The following is a 22,375-nucleotide window of genomic DNA, read 5'->3' as shown; positions in this document are numbered from 1 at the left end:
CTATATTTGTTCACAGTATTTTGATGTATGAAACTTATAATAAAATGTTGGCTTTATGGTCATTTAAAGAGTGTATACATTTTATTAATGACCATCTAATATATATGATTTAAAGTTATAAAAGAATGGCTTGGGTACCCTCCACCAGAATTGAAACCAGAACGTTGAGCACTCCAACATTTATCTTTCTCGCATTGTTATTATCTGAGTTACCGACAGGTGGATACGAAAGGTTTAAAATTAAGCAGCTTTGAGCTATGAATGTTTAATTTTGCACAAGTAACAGCAAAAGTAATACTTTATTCAACTTAACCCTGCAAAGTTCATCTGTTTTATTTAGTTTGGACCCCCTTAGCAGCAATTTTTGCTGACTAAAACCCAAATCAAGTGTTACAGTCCCAAATACTCTGTATCAAATTTCAGCTCTGTAGACCAATTATTCAGATAAGAATTTGGTAAACTTTTTGCACACACACACACTAACAAGATCACTTTATATATTTGTGTGTGCTAGAACATCTTCATCTTAAATTCTACGCAATTATGCACAATGTAAAAACTATGCATACATAGAATTCAGCTTAATAGTGAAATGAAACTTCTCTAATAAGAAACCATAAAATTGAATAAGTAATTAACACTTTTTTCCTGGAATATGCAAAGTAAACAGTATGTAGTCGCTCACTTATCCATGACTAAGTATATTAAGTTTTAATTTTTACATACAAAAAGTAGGCTTTTAATATCAATGTCGGAGTGAGAAAAAAAAACTCCACTTTATAGGTATATAGATTAGTGTCTGCAAATCGAAATATGATTGGTTGACAAAAAAGGAATAGGGAGAGTAAACATTATTTACAATGTCAATACTCTAGTTTGAATCTCGCAAGTCTAAAGGATTTTTTTAAAAGTTAAAACTCTTCTGTTCAGTCTTTAAAAACAATGGCCACCTCTTGTAAGGGTAGCTGTACATGTAATTGTAAGGCAAGGGTTGCACAATCCTCAACCTCACCTCTCTTGAATCAGCATGGCTGGAGTCCAGTGACAAGAAGTCTATCCAGGAAGACTGCAGACAGTGTTGATAAGCTGAGAACACATTACAGCACCGAACATTCCCAAGTGATCACCCATCTTAGTATTGACCAGGCTCAACATTGCTTAACTTTGGTGTGACAATGTGATTATGTTGTATGTAAAGTTAAAGAAATTAATATAACATGAAAATTGCTTAAATATTTTGAAACTAAATTTTTTTTTTTTTTATTACCCACAAATGTAAATGGGAATATTTTTATTTTTTATTCAAATAAAAATACATTCATCTTAGTTATTTACTTTTAAATACTAAGTGGTGTATGTTTTGTACTAAGTGATAAAAGTTAGGTACAGTGCCAACACTGGTTATAGAGCAGTTATTAACTTGTTAGTCCCCCGACAAAGGAGGGATTAGACCTAGTAATTAACTCTCGTTTGTTTGCACTTTTCTCAATAACCACACCTCGGATTTTTAAATTTTGCTCAAACGTTAGTCATGGTAAATGTAAATTTTTGTCAGAACGAATTTTCAAGGATAATTTTGCTTGCCCACCTAGGGGGCATTATGGGGGTAAAACTTCCCTAAATCGTTCACTCGTGGAGGAGGACCCCGCATGCTTGGCTTTTTTTTTTTTTTTTTTTTTTTTTTTTAACTGTCTTAACCTGAAATAAAAATTTCAGTTTATCCTCTTGAAGCTCCATGTTTGGACAGGCTGACAATAATTAGAATGTCTTCGATTCGCTCTCTTCTGATCTTGAGCCCATATTGCAAAGAGGGGGGGGGGGATTTTAATGCAACTAAAACCAAGAGTCTCTATTTTCATCATATCTGACCCACATCTGGCTTTAATTGAAATGAATGGTTTTCATCTTGGAAGTACCATGTCTGACAAGCTCCTGGAACTGACCTTCACTCATGATCTGAAATGGAACATGTACATCAAATCTGTCAAGATCGCTGGAAAAATGGATCCTTCTATCGCTCTAGTAGATCTCACTGCTGATGCCATCCTCTATCTGTATACGAGTTACGTTCATCCTAGGATGGTGTATTGTTGCCACATCTATGCAGGAGCTGCTTGGGTAGCCCTACCCTGCCTTGACAGTTCAGAACTGACTTCGTAATCTAGTAGGGGGATGCCCTTTTTCTCTTTGCAACGTCTTTTCCACAGAAGAGACGTCACAAGCCTGTCTCTGCTCTGGCGTTATTTTTATAGCAAATGTTCGCCTGAGTTCCAATCTATGCCCCCCCCTCTTTCTAATCTTTCACAAAAACTCTTCTAGCCCAAATCGATGTCAATAATTTCTGTCAATGCCTAAACCTAAACGTGGATTCCATGAACAAAGCTTCTTTCCTAGAACTACCCTCTGGAATTGTTTCGCTGGTCTGCTTTCCAGCTGACTACAACATTGTAGTCTTCAAGCAAGTCCAACATAAACAAGTTTTTATTGACTCGTCTTCATAAATCTAATTATATCAAATTTCCACCACAAATGATTGCTACACTACTGTCCCAATGACTACCGTACACACATTAGTGACTTCAGGACTTTGATATCTGGTGATCTCTTTGTTAAAAAAAAAAAAAAAGTTAAAATTCAATTTTAATGGAGATATATATATATATACACACACACTATAAAACCCGGATCAACTTGCTTGACTGTTTAAACCGTCCATCCAGTTTCAAAAAATTTATCTGCTTACATATTTCATGGCCACCCTGCAGTTATTCAAAGCATACACAAAGGTCAACAATATTTTTTGTTAAAACTATATAAATATACAATAACTATAACCATATTTACTGCTTTTAGAAGCATTCCTGTGGATTCTGACAGTTTTTATTTTTTTATTTTTTTCAGTTCTTACTTAAAAATATTTTCTCTTCAAGGAGTGAGGGGGGGTAGAAACTTGGTTTTAGTAGTGCTTTTAGTAGGGCCTCTCTTACTTTTTAAATAGTGTTTGCAGTAGTGCTCTGGGGCTTCCCAAGTTAAATCAAGTGCTTATTTTGAACATTTTTCATCTTGCTCTTTAGAGGCCAACAGGTAAACTAGTTATATATATTACTCATTAAATAAAATGGACATTTTTGTCTAATTCTGTTTTTGAATCCATTTTCTGAATAACCTTTTTAAAAAAAAAAAAAAAAATTAAAAAAAAAAAATTCCATAAATTGTTCGAAACCAGTTAGATTCCTAACGAAAAATCCAGAAAGATTGGAAAATATTTACAAGAATTATGGTTATAACATCAACCAATTTTTGCCAGAAGTTAAAAAGATTGTTTGGAAAATGGAAAGGATCCAAAACAGAATTAAAAGACAGTCTTTTATTTGTGCTGATTTCAAGTTAAGAAAAAATACTTTGGTGCCATCACTTAGGATCGAAACCAAAACACTTACTGCTCCAGCTGAGTTCCCTATCATTTGAGTTATCAACAGATAAGATTTAAAATAAAAGCACTTCAAGATATGAATTTGCAAATTTTTTTTTCTATTGAGTTCAAACTTTCTAATGCCTAAAAATTAGAATGCACAAATTGAAAGGAAAGTTATTTAGTTCATTGAGCTAGATTTTCACTCTCCTATGAATAGGACACTGGTTACACATGATATATTTTAGAAATCAGGAATAGCTTTACATTCAAGCTAAAATCGACACAACATGGTAAGAAACAAAGCAGTTCAGTTACATTGTGCTTTTGGCAAGTTAGAGGCTAACTATTGAAAGACTCATGTAAGTTCATGCACCATTGAACAAATAGAATTTCAGCAAATTTCACTAGGACTTTTTAGAGTGTTCCAACTTCTAGTGGAAATGATGACTTGTATCCTTTCTTCTGAATAATTATGCAGTAAGCAGTACTATTATATAAAATCTTTAATTTTTTTTTTTTTTTTTTTTAATTTGTCCTATTTCCATGCATCTGTTCAGTCTTGAAAGACAAAGGATACACCCTGTAAGTGCAGCTGTGCATGTAATTATGAGGCAAGGGTTGCGCAATCCCAACCACACCTCTCCTTAATCTGCACTGTTTGAGTCCAGTGGCAAGAAGACCAGGATGACTGGAAACAATGTCGAGATAATCGGAGAGCACATACAGCACCTGAAAGTCCCAAATGGTCACCCATTTAGTACTGACCAGGTTCAACGTTGCTTAACTTCGGTGATCCAACGGAAACCAGTGTGTCAATGTGATTATGCCTATTTAAAGAACAGTGGGACCTAATGGCTTAATTCGGATCAACGATTGAAAGTCCAGGATAATTTTTTGTCAGTACCAAGAATTCTAATTTTAATTCTTCAGACTATTGTTCGCATGCATCTAGTTATTTTCACGTTTGATGTAATTTAAAAAAAATTTTTTTGCATGGTACAGAATTCAAATAGATATATTATGACCTAAAACTGCACTGTTTGTTCATTTTCACTAGGATTTGTTGTCCCCTGGGGACTTTTGGGGCTAATTGGGGGAGGGGGGGGGGCATGCTGAACGTAGTCCTTTTTTTTTTTTTAATTTATTTTATATATATGCCTGATTCACTGTGCACTCATGGGGACCATGTATGACTAGCTTGTTTTCCTTAATACTAACTTTGTAGGTGTTTATATTTTTCAAGTTTTAGTTAGACATTTGCCCTTTATATAATAACTAGCAGGAGTGTTTAGGTGGTGTAGTAAGGACCCGAAGGGGAACGGGGGGGTCAAAACAGTAGCAGGGGTGCCTGGTGTGTGTAGGTGGTGTAGTAAGGAACCCCCGAAAAAGGGGGGGGGTTAAAACAAGTCAGGTTTTTTTTTTTTTTTTTTTTTTTTTTTTTTTTAAAGTGATAGGCAGGAAGGCTCCAACCCATAAGCGAAGGAGGGAAAGAAAAAGATCTGACGTCTTAGTCGATGTCTCCATTGCCAACCGGAAATTGAGAACGTTGAAATTAAGGCTAGTCAATTGAAAAGAGGATGGCTTGCAAAAAAATAGTGACGCAAAAACCGGCCCCTTGTATAAAACTGTTCAGTTGAGGATGAAGGAATTAATGTTTTTGGCCAATTTTTCGATATTCATCGTCCAAAAGACAGGGGTTAGAAGTTTCAGACATAAACACGCACATACACACGCATCTTGCCTTTTATATAATAGAAGACTAGCAGTTGGTTGTTTTTAAAAAAAAAAAAAAAAGTCTTTACATGCAGTTGGAAAATAATAAAGTGTGAAAAAAAAAAGTGCGACTTGGCAGGTGCTCGTTTTTGACGAGTTAATGACGTCAACTTTGAGTGTGGGACAGTGTTTTATTTACCGCGAGTCTTTTTTTTTTTTTTTTTTTTTTACATATACGAAAAAGCTTAATGCACATGCAATCGAAAATTGTTGAATAGTTGTCTTTTAAAAGTCTGGCAAATTAAATAGACAGGCGACCCCAGTTAACTCGTAGATATTATCATTTAGGCGCGATATAAAAGTTGTGAGGCGACCGATTTCTTGGACGTACATGAAAACGCACACAAACATTTTCGCTTTTATTTATATATATATATATATATATATATATATATACACGCACATTCTAGTACCTAGTTGCCCAGGTGTTTAGAAGTGTGTGTGTGTGTATATTTACTTCGCTTATTATGTTTTGATTAACACGCCCCCCCCCCCCCTGGGTGTTTATCAAAACATAAGAATAAGCGAAGTAAATATTTAAAAAAAATAAATGTTAAAACTTTAAAAAATCGAAAAACACAAAAACTAACGTAAGGCAAACGATGTTAAATGTAAAAATCAGAAAAAGAAAACATGAATGTGATGGAAAAAAAAAAAAAACTCAGAAAAACTAACGTTAAAACTTTAAAAAAGCTGAAAGATAAAAATCAAAAAAACATAGACCGTGAAAAATGGCTTAAATAACCCTGTTTAGCATTTAGATAATGAGGCCGCACTCTAAGCAACTGAGCTAAGACGACATCGCTGAAATTGTCAGTTTTTCAAATATTTAAACTAAATCGGGTTACGACGTATGACGCATGTGTAGAACCGAACTGGTCATGAGAGGATGGTTTAAATAGTAAATTATTAAATATTTTATATAAAATAAATGTTAAGACTTTAAAAAATCGAAAAAAAAAACAAAACAAAAAAGCTAACGTAAGGCAAACGAACGATGTTAAATGTAAAAATCAGAAAATGAATGTGATGGGGGGAAAAAAAAAGAAAAATGAACATTAAAACTTCTTTAAAAAAGCTGAAACCCCCCCCCCCCCCAAAAAAAAAAAACAGAACGTGAAAAATGGCTTAAATAACCCTGTTTTAATATTAAACCTTTTAAAAATCGAAAAAAAAACATTTCGCACCACGATTCGGACCCAAAACCTTTAGATAATGAGGCCGCACTCTGAGCTAAGATGACGTCGCCGAAATTGTCAGTTTTTCAAATGTTTAAACTAAATCAGGTTACGACGTCGTTTGCGCATGCGTAGAACCGAACTCGTCATGAGAGGACGGTTTTTCCTGACTCCCCTCCCCCTTGTAGAAAACTGCTGATTTCAGGGTGAAGAAATTAACGTTTTTCGCCAATTTTTTTATATTTGTCGGGCGAAGGTTGGAAGTTTAAAATGATACCGATCTGGCAAAAATCCGTGACCCGTGTCAAGTTTTTGCGAAACACACAGATAGATACACACATTTTCGCTTATATATATATATATATATATATATATATATATATATATATATATATATATATATATATATATATATATATATATATATATGAGCTCCGAGGCGAAGCCAATATTAACCGTATGTATCGCTTGAAAAATAACAACAATAACAAAATCTAAATTTATAAGCGATAAAAATAAACAGTATAATTAATCTAGGGATTATGGCCCAACGGTTAAGGCACCGGACTGTGGTAAACATGGTCTGAGGTTCGATCCCTAGAAACAGTTAAACTATGCTGATGAGAGGTAAAGACCTTGAAACACGCGTGTACGTAGATTACTGTTTTAAAAAATAATATATATATATTCTCCAGAAAACAGAACCCGTGAACAGTGCTTGTTTTTTATGCATCTTTTGGAGAGGGATGTACACTCTAACAGTTTACATGCATCCATCTTCGAAGTTCAAGATTAAATAGGTAGAACAAGATAAATGGGGGAATCTCTTTACTTTTTTCTGGTTTTACTATCCCCCCTCCCCTCCATTCACTTGTGGAAAGGGCATTTTAGCATTGAATAAAGTTTGTTTTCAACAAACAAGATCTAAATTGAAAAATGCTTCTTAAAAAAAATGCCGAAACATTAAAACTTGTTCTTAATCTGGTTTTAATTACAATGCAATTAACTAGTTATTTCGATTTAATACTTATGAAAGATTAACAATGAAGAGACCAAGTTAAACTAGTTTCTAATCTGATAAACATCTAATGGGATTTGTTTAATTTGCAGTTGTATGCTTTTTTAAATGTTGTAAATAAAAGTTAAAGTTGCTGTGAGAAGATTCAACCACTTAAATCAACATCAGCTTTTTTTTATATAAATTCTAGCAGAGCTACCCGGTATTTCCTGGGGCCATAAAAATCAAAATAGAAGCTTAAAGTGTTTTTTTTTAATAAAACTTATTTCTTTCTCCCTTCATTTTTATCCCTCCTTCACCCATCTTTCACTGATTTTTCTATCGAAAACTAATTTGCTTCTCTTTTAATACTAGCAGGCCACCTGGCGTTGCCCAGTCGTAAAATGCATTTAAATATATTTTCATTAATGCATATTTTGCGTTAGAGCCAATTCTTATTTTATTGATTTTTATATTGTATCCAATATAGTGGAGATTATATATATATATATATATATATATATATATAAATGAGTTGAGTGCCAAAAAAAAAAAATTTAGCTCTCCAGCATATACTGCCATCTGACCTAAGGACATCATACTTTATAAATTAGCATGACTAAATGTACATTTGTACTTGCATAGAGGATACATATTAAGTAAACTTATTCCTGCCAAGTTCCAACTTTTCAATTTTGACCACTTAGTGGCTATTTTTACTGATTAAAAAGCAAATTTAATTTGTTCCACAGGTTTGACTATCCTATATATCAAGTTTCTAGTCTGTAGACTAAAAATTAAGTTTGGTAGACCATTATGCAGACAAGATTGCATGTGTGAATAAAATATGTATGTTGTACATTTAAAAACCAAATAACGACGCAAAATTTTGTAAAATAAACATTTGTTTAAAATTAATATTTCCGCGTGATACAGCATCCATTTTTTTTCTTTTTTCTATGCCATGACACAAAAACTATTGTATAGTAAAAATCTGTTTTTCTTCAGCATTCTGTTGACAAGTGTGGTTAGGTTTTGTTGTCTGTGCTCTCCCAGACAAAAGAAAAAAAAAAACTTCACTGCTGAAGTAAAACAAGGATTTTTATTATCAAATTCTTTGTTTCAGCATCATGGCACTGGAATATATATATATATATATATATATATATATATATATATTTTTTTTTTTTTTTTTTATATCAATTACACATGGGATTACCAATGAAGAATATACTTTAGAAGTGTTTTTTTTTTTTTTTTTTTTTTTTTTTTTTTTTTTTTTAGCTTGATATATTTTAAACATTTTAATAGATATTACGAACTAGCTCCTTTCCAGTGTGAAAACCGGTAAATCTGGTTCAATTTTTTAATTTTGACTTGCGATATTTTTATTACTTTTGCTTTTGATGAAATCCAAATGTATACAAAGTGCACCTTTCTGAATACAAGGCCATTTCAAGTTAAGTTACTAGTTAACGAGCCGTCTATTTTCCACGTGAAATTTGTATGTGATATTGTGTATATCTATGAATATAAAAGTCACATACTGAAGTCGCTCCTCAATTGAAACTTGATTTCATTTAGCCAATTATCCCTGAAAAATTTTTTAATCTGTATGCATGTACCTTCACAGAAAGATACCAAAAATCACATTTTGTAACCTTAATCTTCCACGGGCTGTTGTCCACAACAGTAGTGAGTTACAAAATGTGATGTCCAACTGTGAAATCACAAATTTAATATTGTCTAGTCTTAGATCTTTAAATATATTCAGGTATTTGCTGAATGCTGGAACCATGCATATATCAAATTTGAAGGTGGACAAATATGTGCAGATCTTAAGTCTGTGTGGCAATGCACTTTCCACATGTTTTTGGGAGGTACTAAAACGGTACTTTTGCTCCCTAAGACGTCTCTTGGGTTAGTCGTCTGGTCATGTCTCACCAAAGATCACTATCCGGTTGAAAATTCTTGTTGTAGGAAAGGTTTAATTTAAAGGTATAGATGAAAAACAAAATCCCTTCTAAAACGCAAAAGGACACCCACCCCTCCACTGTGCCACAGGCCTCGTTACAAGGCTTGGCATTCCTACTATCTAGTTGCTGTTAACCACCTGAAGAAGGCCAGAGGATGAATTGGCCGAAATGCTGAACTTAGTCTTTTTTTTTTTTTTTTACAACATCAGTTTCCTGTGACTCGCTTTGTATATACTAAAGTATCTTGTCAATAGTAATGTTGAAATGTGATTTTACATCAAATTAGTCAGGCGTTGTGCACAAAAGGTGATATTTTTATATCGACATAAAATGTATTTACATTCAAGCAGTAACCTAGTTATATTCTGTTTCTTCTGATATTGTTTCATTGAATGTATTTTGAGTGTTGGTGAAAAACTAACACTTTTGGATTGAGATTTTTATATTTAGTTTTGCCTACCCAGCGTTGCATGGGAGTGCTTACTTTCATGGATGTTGCATTCTGTGTATATACTTATGTCTGAAATGGAATATTGGATAAGCATTGCAACAGGCTAGTAAAAAAAAAAAAAAAAAAAAAAAACTATGCATACCCATTCCTACCAGATTTGGTGTAAATAAGCTTTACGTTGGGGTGCTTATCTCTATTATACAGGGTAGCCAAAAAAAAAAACGGACCCGACTCTAATTAGACCCCCGTTTCTTAGTGTCTTGTCCGAATGAAATGAAACTTTCGTCATAACTAGTTTATTATATTCAAAACATCACATCAAAACACTAGGGTCTTTGGCCTTTTTTTTTTTTTTTTTTTTTCTCCGTTGCCTGTTAAATGCTCAGAAAAACAATTGAATGTCTTTTTCTTTTTGTCGCCCTGTATAAAATGAACTTTGTCAGTTTGTTCCTTATGGACTCATAAACGGCTGGGCTGAATGTTTTTAAATTTCACACAAATGTACTTTGTGCCTGGTGGTGTTCTTAGATAAGTTTTGTATTGGAATGTCTTTGATAAATACTGATAATCGAAAATATCCAATGAAAGAAGGAACAGGCGATTTTGGCTAAAGTTAATGCTTTCTACAGCCTAACATCACAAATGCATTCAAGGAGCTTTATTACCACACAAGCAGAAAGGTCCGGCATATAAAATCAACAGTAGGCTCTTTGATATGACAGGTACACCTTCAAGATGAAGGTTTCTGTTTAGAGCCTAATGGAACCATGATACTTGATATTTTGCAATTCAAACTTTAATTCAACCCATTATATGAAGACAATTTTATAAAATCGACAGTAGGTTCTCTACACTGCAATGTAGACTACAATATATTGTGAACCAAGCAACTGTAGGGAGGATTAGAAAGTAGACTATTTTACCGATTTTGATGACAATAAAATATGGAAGGGTGAAACCTTTTTGATCCTCATTCATTCCTGGCAATAAGTATCCTTACTAAAAATTAAGTAAAAGTTTAAATAAAAATCAGTTTCATATTTTATTGATCAGCCATTCATTGTTACTTGGTTAAATGATGCTGACTTATCTCCCCTTGCTTTATGGGTATTTCCATTCTTAACAATTGCAAATAGGCAAAATATGAAGCTAAAAAATCTGATGCATAAAGTGTTGAGATTATATATATGAGGGGCATCCGGCATGAGTATTAAACCAGGAATACATTACTTTCCTAATTATGTGCCAGTCAAATAGACAGAATGTATGAGTAATGTACTTTGTTCTTGTAGTCCATGCAACTGCTATGAGGAAAGTTGCCTGATGTGCACAACCTCAGGGTTTTTAAAGACCATACAAAGGTTTACAGCTGATCGGGTTTTTTTGCTGACCTAAACAAGAATCTCTCCCCTATAATTTTAACCGGTATTCTAGTTTTTTTTTTTTAGGTTTTTTTTTTTTTTTTTTTTTTTACTTAACCCAGCATAGTATAAACACTTAACCTCCCCATATTAAGAACGGCTTTCGGAATAAACACCCCAACCTTGAAAATTATCCTACATACTAAAAAATACTATAAAAATAAGGCCGGGGGGGTGGGGGGAATGATTCTCGTTCAGGTCCTTTGTTTTTTTTTGTTTTTTTTTGTTTTTGTTTTTTTCAAACTTCGTGTGTGTTTGGGGGACAAACAAAGGCAAATTAGATGGGTTGAATTTTTAATTTAATAAGAGGTGCTCTGGGTTGGTACAATTTCAAAAATTGTCTCGGCCTAGAACAATTTCTCTTTAAAATAAGTATGAAAAAAGAACTAACAATAATGAAAGTATTTCCACTTTTTAAAATCTGAAAAATGATCTATTGGCTTTTTTTTTTTTTTTTTTTTTTTTTTTTTTGTTACAAGGTAGTCACCCTTTATCAAGGCACTTGGGGATAAGGGTTATTGTGTGTACAATACGTTAGTATTGGAGATTTCATAAAGTGTCTTAAGGGCGTGGTTCATCAGGAATTTGTTTGTTGGACTTGAACACATCCAGGTTGTAGTCAGGTGGGAAACAGGCAAACGGAACAGTTCCAAAGATGTTCATCTTGTTTATTTAAACGTTTATTTAAATTCTAATTTTCGCATTTTCAAATGTTTTTGAACTTTTGAGATGAGGATTGATTATTTGTATTTGGAGTTCAACAAGACCGACCTGAAGAAGGTCGGGGTTTACATCGATGAAACCTGAAAATCACTTAAGATGAGAACAATAGTCTGATAAACCCAAATAATGTGAATAACCATTTTTCAAATTTTGAATGCATTCAATGAAAATACTTTCATTCACAACTTGCACATGCATATTAGAGAGAACTTGGATGCCTACTAGACACTATCCTTGAGTGTCTAAGATCTCTCTGCGTAGGGGTTTGTCAGAACAACCTAGCATGAGTTTACTTTTTGCTAGAAGTAATCTAACTAAATATTCAAAATCAAATAGTATTCATAGATCAAATAAGATCTCCTCGGTATGGCTAACCCACACTGGCTTTTACGAGGAACGGTGCACCTTGAAGTGATGTTACTCGAGGTAACAAGGTTGCATATACCAACAGCAATGTTACATCATCAACGCTTTGATCCCCATCTGGCAGCAACTGAAATAAATGGCTCTCGTCTTGGAGGCTTCATGTTATGACAAGCTACTGGGCTTTACCTTTACTCCTGATCTTAAATGAAACACTTACATTAAATCCGTAGCCAAGGTCGCTGGAAAAAATGGTGGGATCCTTCTATCAATCCAGTAGATATCTCACTGCTGATGCAATTCTCTATCTATATAAAAGCCAGGTACGTCCAAGGATGGAGTGCTGTTGCCACATCTGGGCAGGAGCTGTGAGAAAGGACTTGTCCTGCCTTGATAGAGTTCAAAATAGACTTTGTAGCCTTGTAGGGGGGTGTCCTTTTCTCTTTCCTGCAACCTCTTTCTCACAGAAGAGATGTTGCGAGTTTGTCTCTGCTTTATCATTATTTTCATAGCAAGTGTGCGGTTGAACTCCAATCTATGCCCCCCCCCTCGACAAACTTTCGCAAGAAACACCCGTCTAGCAGAAATTATCAATAATTTTCCCCACTCTTTATCTGTGCCTAAACCTAAATGTAGATTCCATGAACAAAGCTTCTTTCTTAGAACTGCACACCTATGGAGCAGTCTTCCGTTTTCCTGCTTTCCAGCTGACGACAATATGGTTGTTTTCAAGTCTAACATAAACAAGTTTTTGATGAGTCACCATATAAGTTAACAAATTTACCGAATTTCCATTACTAATGATTACTATATTGTCGAATTTCTACTGTACACACTTTAACCCTTATCCTCGAGTGGCCTCTTGGCCTTGATAAGTGGTGATGGCTATGTAAAAAAAAAAAAAAGAAAAAAACAAAAAAACCTAGCTGAATTCTTGTCCTAGAATCTAGTAAAACCAAGTACATAGTACATAAAATAGTATATGATAACCTTTACATGGTCGAATGGGAAGATAATGTTAATTTTACTAATTCTGTATTTGAGAGGTAAAGGAGAACTTTAATGCCAAACTAGTGGGAGGGCACCCGGCTTTGCCCGGTCACAAAATACGCTTAAATATATTTTACTTTGTCTAGATTTCATATATTATAGTCATGATTTCAAAAGTTAAAGGTGTTCGGGTGCCATCAGCCAGAATCGAAACTGAAAACAAGACTAGCATTCGAAGCTGGTGATGTTACCACTGTACCAACGTGACATGCACATGAACTGATTAAAAATAAGCTAAGATTAATGTACAAAATGTGTTAATCTTAATCCATCGAAAAACCAAGTTTCTCTCCTTTCATCATAACCGTTCTGACCCCTCCCTCCCAATTGAAATGAATGGCTCTAGTCCAGTCTTGATAAGGTTCAAAACCGGCACTGAAACCTAGTAGGTGATACCCTTTTCTCTTCCTTGCCACCTCTTTTCCACAGACGTTGATGTTTTGGGTTTTTTTTTTTTTTTTTTTTTTTTTTTTTTTTTTTACATAGGCATAACCACTTATCAAGGCCAGAGACCACTCGAGGATAAGGGTTAAGTGTACAGTAGTCAATTGGACAATATAGTAATTGTTAGTAATGGAAATTCGGTAAATTTGTTAACTTAAGTGGAACGGTTCATCAAGAACTTGTTTACGTTGGACTTGAAGACAACCTTATTGTAGTCAGCTGGAAAGCAGGAAAACTGAAGACAATTCCACAGGCGTGCAGTTTTAAGAAAAAAAACTTTGTTCATGAAATTCACATTTAGGTTTAGGCACAGATAAAGAGTGGCGGGAATTATTGATGGTGTTTTCTGCTAGACGGGTGTTTCTTGTGAAAGCTGGACGTGGGGGAACCATATATTGAAGCTCAGTCAAACACTTGCCATGAAAATGACAAAGCAGAGACAAACTTGCAACATCTCTTCTGTGAGATAGAGGTTGCAGGGAAGAGAAAATGACATCTCCTATGAGGCTACAAAGTCTATTTTGAACTCTATCAAGGCAGGACAAGTCCTTTCTAGCAGCTCCTGCCCAGATGTGGCAACAGTACTCCATCCTTGGACGTACCTGGCTCTTATATAGAGAATTGCATCAGCAATGATCAATCTACTGGATTGATAGAAGGATCCCGCCATTTTTCCAGCGGCTTTGGCAACATATTTTATGTATGTGTTCATTTTAAGATCAGGAGTAAAGGTAAAGCCCAGAAGCTTGTCAAAACATGAGCTCTCCCGAAGACGAGAGCCATTCATTTCAATTGAAGCCAGATGGGGATCACAACGTTGATGTAAAGATAGAAGCTTGGTTTTAGATGCATTAAAAGTAATCAGCCACTCCTTTCCCCATTGTACCATTGTTTATCTCTGCCTTATCGTTTTATGGCAAGTGCTCAACTGAACTTAAATCTATGGTCCCCCCCCTTGCCTAACTTTCACCAAAAAAGACACTTAACTAGCTACAACCACTATATATGATTTCCCCTCACTCTCTAGCTGTGCCTAAATCTAAACAGATTCCATGAACGAAGCTTCTTTCCCAGAACTGCCAGTCTGTGGAGCACTATTCCACTGGTCTGCTTCCTGGTCAAATACAACATAGCTTTACAATTCAGTGTAAACACGTTCTTGTTCAACTGTCCCCATGAATAATTCAATTCTACCCAATTTACACCATTAGCGATTGTTAAACTACCACCTTGCATTCATTAACCCTTATCCTCGAGTGACTATTGAGCCTTGATAAGTGGTGAGTCCAAAGTTTTAAAAAAATTCTCTATTTTTCCTGATGACTTTTATATGGGTTGATAATTAGAAACTAAATGTTTATTTTAAAGAGATCTTTTTGGTCTCTAAACTTATATTTAGCAACATGATAGTTTTAAGGTTTTTTTTTTTTTTTTTTTTTTGCATATTATTAGTCTATTTTCAAGTTTTATGGCAAAGTTACAAATATTTTTATTTACATACCAATTTTTAATCAAAATTGTTTGTAAATAAAACATATATATATATATATATATATATATATATATATATATATAAATTAAAAAACGGAAAATCTATGAAAGTATATTCTGTGTATGATTCAACCGAAGTAGGCTTTAAAATCTAGTGTTTGTGAAGTGTTATTTTGGTCAATGCTCCTTTTTGGGTGCTTAGAAATCTATATGATCGAATTTAAAGCAACCCAGAATTAGCAAATACCAAACATACAGTTTTGGTTGATTTTTTTTTTTTTTTTTTTTTTTTTTTTTTTTTTTTTTTTTGCCTAGTTCAGTGTGCACTCGTGGGGGGGGGGGGACCATGCATGCTTCACTTGTTATTTCTTTTTAGTCTACTATTAAAAGGTTGCTGATTTGTTTACTGTTTTCCTTTGGACAATTCGTAGATATTTGGAAACTTTTTTTTTTTTTTTTTAATTCCAAAACTAATCAACACATTTTTCCTTGCAGATCGACGTCGAGAAGTGACTTCATATTTTATGCAGATAGATTGGTAAGATATCTTTCCCTTGGGTAACTTTCTTTGAAAAAAAAATTAATTTTATTGGTTTGAGTAGTGCTCAGGAGGCTGCCCCAAGTTTTATTTTCTGCACCCTTAAAATATTGTCAGATGAATTATATAAATGTTACTGCTAATGGTTCCTCAAGTTGGAGAGGTTTTTTTTTTTTTTTTTTTTTTTTTTTTTTTTTACAAAGAATTAACAGATTTTGAATATTGCAAGACTTTAAAGAATTGGTCGGATATTTTGGACTGCTCGGAACAAGTCCGACTTTATACCTTCCAACTCTACAATCCTTGATGAATCTTTGCAAACCCCATTTAAAAATAGAAATCTGTATTCTATTCAAAATGCAACACTTTCGAATCCAACATGTAGGAACAATAATTAACACACCTCTTCCCACATGTTAAGAATAGGTTGTTAATGTTTAGAAACTCTTTCTTAACATCATGAGGGGAGGGGGATCTTTAACTATTCTGTTCCTTTACCAAATCCAGTAATTTTTATCAGAATATTTCGTCCTGTCAAATATAAAAGCGAAAATGTGTGCACTTTTTCTGTATGTCCGCAAAAGGCTTTTTCAAGGGAGCGCTCGGTCGACTCACTCATTCTTAAAACTGTCTAGATGATATGTACGACTTAGCAACGGGGGTTGCACGTGTATTTAATTTGCCCGACTTTTAAATGCTTTTTTTTTTTTCTTTTTTTTTTTTCCCAGATTTTTACATCGTCGTGTTTCTCTTTTGCTATTCGGTATAAAAAAAGCGAAACTGTATTCGAATTGGCTAGGTGGTCTCCAAAAAGCGATGCAAACGTTTGGTCAATGTCGGCTTTTCACCGTCATATCAGATGATTGCTTTCATTTGGACAATACTCCCCTAATAAACAGGAGCTGCTTTTCCTCCCCAAAGTTGGGTTTTCACCTCATTAAAAATTATCCCGCAAAAAATGTTAACTGCTAAGTAGCCATTGCTTACATCGTCGTAAATCTTAACTCCGCGACTTCTATTTGACCTCATCAATTTTACTTAAATAAATTCAAACGTCTTTCACTACTTACTCTTTCTTGCTGGCCGAGCGGTTAACGTTTCACTTTTTCTTTTCTTTTTTTTTTTTTTTTTTCTTTTTTTTTTTTTTTTTTTCTTCCAACTTTGCCTCAGGGCTTCGGGTTCGATCCTAACTACCTACCAAAACTTTTTTTTTTTTTTCTTTAAGAGCGCACACACCTCCAAACACTCGAGCAACGGCGGGTACCCACGCTAGTATTGTAAATAGTGAAACAGTTTTAAAAAAAAATTGGACGGTTTGGCTCCTAATAACAAATTAGGTGCTTGTTGTGTGATGGGGGGGGGGTACCAAATGCGAGCCTCTTTCAATTTGGGAAAAGGTAGGTCACGTGGTACTCAACGTTTTACAGCAAACATAGCCTCTGTTTTGATTTGTGTAGTCTTTCAAACCAAAAAACTTTCTTGTACGAAATGGGCATCTCCAACAAAAATTGGCTTTTGGCAGTTTCCCCTCTCATTTGTTTTTGACACTAAACTCGGGAATTCAGTTAGAATTTTTTTTTTTTTCTAAAAATGCTTTCACTGCATGCATTCTCCAAAATTGATTTGTGTTTGTGTCCATATTTATTCGAAGGTACCCATTTATCAAGCTCTTTAACTTTCCAATCTCTCAAGTGGTTGGAAATCATCCTATGTTAGGTCTAATTAAAAAGCAAGTTCTCAAACAATTGTGCATGGATTGGCTTTGACTAAGGCTCTTAATTGATCGTTGTCAGCATCAGATGGCTGACCACTACGCTCATCATCAAGAATCTTGTCGTCGCCACAAAATTTCTTAAACCACCATTGTGCTGTGTGTTCAGTAGCAGTTTCTGGGCCAAATGCTTCATTGATATCGCAAGCTTTTTTTTGGCCTGGCTTGAATTAAAATTTTTTTTTTTTTTTTTTTTCTCCTTCTTGTATACAACGTTCTGAAAAGATCATTGTTTTAAAACAATTGTCATCTAAACAATTAGATAATGAAAAACACCCTTAAAAATGATATAAATTAAAGTTAAAACTTATTTGAAATCAAAATTAAAAATTCCACAATAACTTTCTTCTCAATCTAATATTATTCTTATCCCAGTTTAGATTGTTACTAAATTTCAGAGGGTCCAAATTTATGCATCAATAATTATTTCATTTTATCATTCCATTTAAATAAGTCGCCTAACACTCCAATAAGCAAATACTGAAACCCTCTTGTGTTTGGGCACTTTGATTGGCTGCTCAGTCGTGTCATGGATTTTCAAATTGAATTTTTAGAACACTTTTAGAATGACTGTTAAAGCCAAAATGGCTTCTGTGCTAGCTTGCTTAGATTTAAAAAAAAAATTCAGATTATCACACACAGAAAAACAATACTTTCAGAATGTATACTGCAAGCAATACGCATAGATTAATTAGTTTCTTTAAAAGATGCACTAAAAAAACTTCAGTTTCCATGAATGTACTGCCCAGATTTACTCCTTTAACGCTAAGTAAATACAGATTTTGTTTAACTGGCCGGCAGCCAGTTGCTTTTCTTTTTTTTTATTATTATTATGGCCTTTCCTTCTTCAGCACTTTTGACTTCAACTTTGTTGCCATTTATTATTCAGTCTTCAATGATGTTTACAGGACACAAAATAGATTAAATAGAAGGGTTTTCAGAAGTATAACTTCCTATTAAACAAGTTAAATGCTTCAAAATCCATTTAAATTTTTCCTAAAAACATTACAAATTACCACAACAGATTACGTAAATGGATTTTCATAACTATCAAACACAAGGTTTTCAGACTGGATTCATGACGGTTAACGGAAGTACTTTGGCATATTGACAAAACATGTAACTCATTTCTTTACAGAACATAGTTTAACAAGTTGTGTGTAAATTTTTAAAAAATAAAAATGTTATTTGTGAGAAATCTTGTATTTTTGTGTAATAAAAAAAAAAAAAAAAAAAAAAAATTGTGTTCATATATCTAAATAAACGTCGATACTACTTTTCTATTTAATTTTAATAATTAAAAGAAAGTTGGAAACTGTTACAAAACTATTAACTTCGTCTATCACCGTCTGCTTCCGATTGAAGTAAGTGTTGATTAAAATCAGTTAAAATGCTGGATTACCTTCATGATCTTATCAGTTAACTAAAGGGTATTTGAAGTGTTCCCAGTTTAGGACAGCAAAATAAAATAAAGAACCTCCTCGACATAACTACCTCCGACAAACCAGACAAGCTACTAAGTCTCATCCCTTTACAGTAGAGATCCCTAGGTGCAAGAAAGAACTGCAGGTCTTTGGAACTCCCTTCAGGGATTCTACTTTTCCAACTGTACTGATATGCAGAAGTTCAAGTGTAATGTGAACAAACATCTTTCTACTCATCTCCCTTCATAATGGTCCTGCTAATTAAGTCCCTGATAGTAGCCCCCTGCTTCAAAGTGGCACTGTGCCTTGTTTGGGGTGAAAATTGAATTAAAAAAAAAAAAAAAAAAAAAAAAATATATATATATAAAAAAACATTGTCTTTGCAAGCTAACAACCACCGGATTTGAGATTACCACTGACACCAACTTTCGTCTGCCTGTCTCTCTCCAACCTAACCTGTCAACTCCTTTTCTACATGTCTCTCGCGTGATTTTGCGTGACTTCCACCAGAGCACACCTTTTAAAACTATGGGTGCCATCTTGATTTCTCTCTTTCGCCCGACACACATGCAGTAAGACCTCTGTTCGTTTGATCTGTTTTTTTTTTTTACCCCCCTTTTCCTCCTTTCCTTCTGCTAACTTTAAACAACAGTACTTATGCAGAATACAGACCGTGCTTAAGTATTAACGTTACTATTTATAAACTTAGTATTAACATGGGAGAAGCCTAACAATTTTATGATCAACTACCGTATACAATTTACTTTTTACATGTGCAAAGTTTAGCACGGTTCGTATTCTGCATAAGTATAAAAACCTGTTGATATATCTACACCAACGCAACAAATCGGTATTGAGTAGAACAAAGAATGCCTGGATATCTCCCACTCTGCCGTAAGGACTCTGACAGACACATGCACGGGCTTGGAGTATATATTTGGAACACCCTCCCCTTGACTAGAGAAACTAAACTAGAATCGGACGATCAAACTTTTATGTGCTTTAGACTTAACGTGCAACATAACATTAGCTACTTTTATTTTCTCTACCACTCTCCCTCGACCCAGGACTGTACCCTAATAAACAGTCTCTGACAGCATAGATACAGCACTTTCCCTCGACACTAGCGCACACGTGCATGTGTTTGGTGACTTCAATGTCCACCACAGCAACTGGATTTTCTACTCTCACAGATGCAGCTGGTATGACTACATATAACTTCTCTATATCTCATTCCCTATCACAGATGGTTACGTTTCCGACCCGTTTCCCAGACTAGCAAGAACAACACTCATCACTTCTAGATCTGTTTCTGACTAGGGATCTCTACCGTGTAGGGGTGAGATTTAGCTGCTTGTCGGTTTTGTCGAGGGTATTTATGTCATGGGAGGCACAAGTGCTTGCAGTTCGTCACAGCATTCACCATTAAAATACTTGTAGAACAGACAGAGGGATGCAACATTTTGTCGGTGGGACAGAGGCTGAAGCTTAGATGCCAGTTCAGGACCTATCGGGTTGGAGACTCTCTTTTGGACCTTGTCTAGGAGCGGGAGACTAGTAGCAGATGCACCAGCCCAAATATGACAACAATACTCCATACATGGGCGAATGGTGATCTTTAGAGGTTCAGGATACTTTCGGGCGTTAGTAGCTTTCTAGCACGGTAGAGAGAGCCTACCTTCTTCGAAGCAGTCCTGACAATGCTCTCAGTGTAATTGTTACAACTCCTGTTTCCTGTGAATGTTAGGCCGAGGAGTTTAAAAGTACTTTCAGATAATGAATCTTTGGCGATTGCTATTGGTGGTAGAGAAGGTTTCTTGTAATTATTAAAGGAGACAAGTTTAGTCTTGGCAGCATTGAATGTGACCATCCATTTTTGTCCCCATTCCACTACAGATTGGAGGTCATCCTCTAGGGTTTCTGCCATTTCCTTAGATATGTGTTCATTTGTTTTCCTGTCATGCCTGTTATAGAGCATGGTGTCATCAGCATATATACCCATCTCGGAGGCAATTTTATTGGAGATCATTTCTGAATATAGTTTATACTTAAAAGAAACGAGTTGGAACTGTTACGAACTGGGATGAGAATTAGTCTATCACAGTCTGCTTCCACTTTCGATCGACAGACACTTATGCAGAATACAGACCATAGTAAATTGTTATTTATACACCCTGTCTTAACATGGAAGGCATCTAACATCTTAAACAACCATCATATGCAGTTTTTTTACTTGAACATATGTAAAATAAAGCACGATCTGTATTCATAAGTACAAGTTGGAATATTATCTCTACATGAACGCAGCAAATCGGTATAGAGTAGAAAAAATAGGGTGCTCTTTGCTTTACACAGAATTGGACCATAATACTGTGTTGGTCACAGCCACCATTTACCAACACTTAAATACAGCAGTACCATAAAGTGATAGTAACAAAATATCTTTTAGTAGTGAGTCGTATTTCAACCAGGTAATGCCCGTATATAAGTCCTGCTAGTAGAATGTATTTTAAAATAGTGCTGAGATCTTTTTATTTTTAATATTTTTATTCTATAAAGTTAACCAACATTTGTGTTTAATGTATTTCACAGCTATCATTGTCTTGGGTTGTACAAATTAAAAAAAAAAAAAAATAATGAAAGAAGAAACTCTGTTAAAGTGAAAGTTATTTCCCCCTTGGTTTTCAGTTTATTTATGAAATCCTTGATTGATAGTTATTTGGAAAGTTATGGGTATTTGGTTGCTACTAACAAATGAATCTTGGTTATTAATTGGTTCAATTGTAGTATAGGGACTGTTTGGATCTCTCCCAATTTGTCTTCTGCCTCAAACTCTAAATAAAACTAATGATTGTATTTCTTGCCATTAAATAAAATTTTATACTATATTAAATGTTGAATGTAATTTGCAATCTTTTTTTGTGGTTAGATAGAGATGGATGGATGGATGGATAGAGATATAGATAGATATCTATCTATCTCCGGTCATAAAATATGCTTAAATATATTTTAATTTGTCCAGATTTGTATATATATTAGTCATGATTTCAAAAGTAAAATAAAAGTATTTGGGTGCCATCAGCTAGAACCAAATCCAAAGCAAAACTAGCATTCAAAGCTGGTGACGTTACCACTGTTCCAAGTGATTAAAAATAAACTAAGATAAATATAAAAAATGTTTAACGATTTTTTTTCAATTTTGACCCATTTTTTACCCCCTTAAAAACTATTACCGGCTAGAGACTCAAGTTAGAAAGTTTGAAAATATGAAGCACTTTTGTATATCATTAGGATAGAAAATGTTTAAACTCTGAATATCAAATATGTTGGACATAAAACATGATAAAAGTATGAATCCTT

At 34.3% G+C, this 22,375-nt stretch overlaps 1 protein-coding gene across 1 annotated transcript in view; it reads left to right on the top strand.

The window, feature by feature from the left end:
* LOC145263113 (uracil phosphoribosyltransferase homolog) overlaps positions 1-22,375 on the top strand; it is a 57,225-nt gene that overhangs the window by 17,322 nt on the left and 17,528 nt on the right. Inside the window, exon 2 of the mRNA XM_080120056.1 lies at positions 15,778-15,820. Within this exon, the coding sequence (XP_079976182.1) occupies positions 15,778-15,820 (43 nt within the window). The remainder of the gene's footprint in view (positions 1-15,777; positions 15,821-22,375) is intronic.

Source organism: Euprymna scolopes, chromosome 38, assembly GCF_053919585.1.
Source record: "Euprymna scolopes isolate OS-2025 chromosome 38, ASM5391958v1, whole genome shotgun sequence".
In the NCBI taxonomy this organism is placed as follows: domain Eukaryota; kingdom Metazoa; phylum Mollusca; class Cephalopoda; order Sepiida; family Sepiolidae; genus Euprymna; species Euprymna scolopes.
This window is presented reverse-complemented; position numbering and strand designations above follow the sequence as displayed.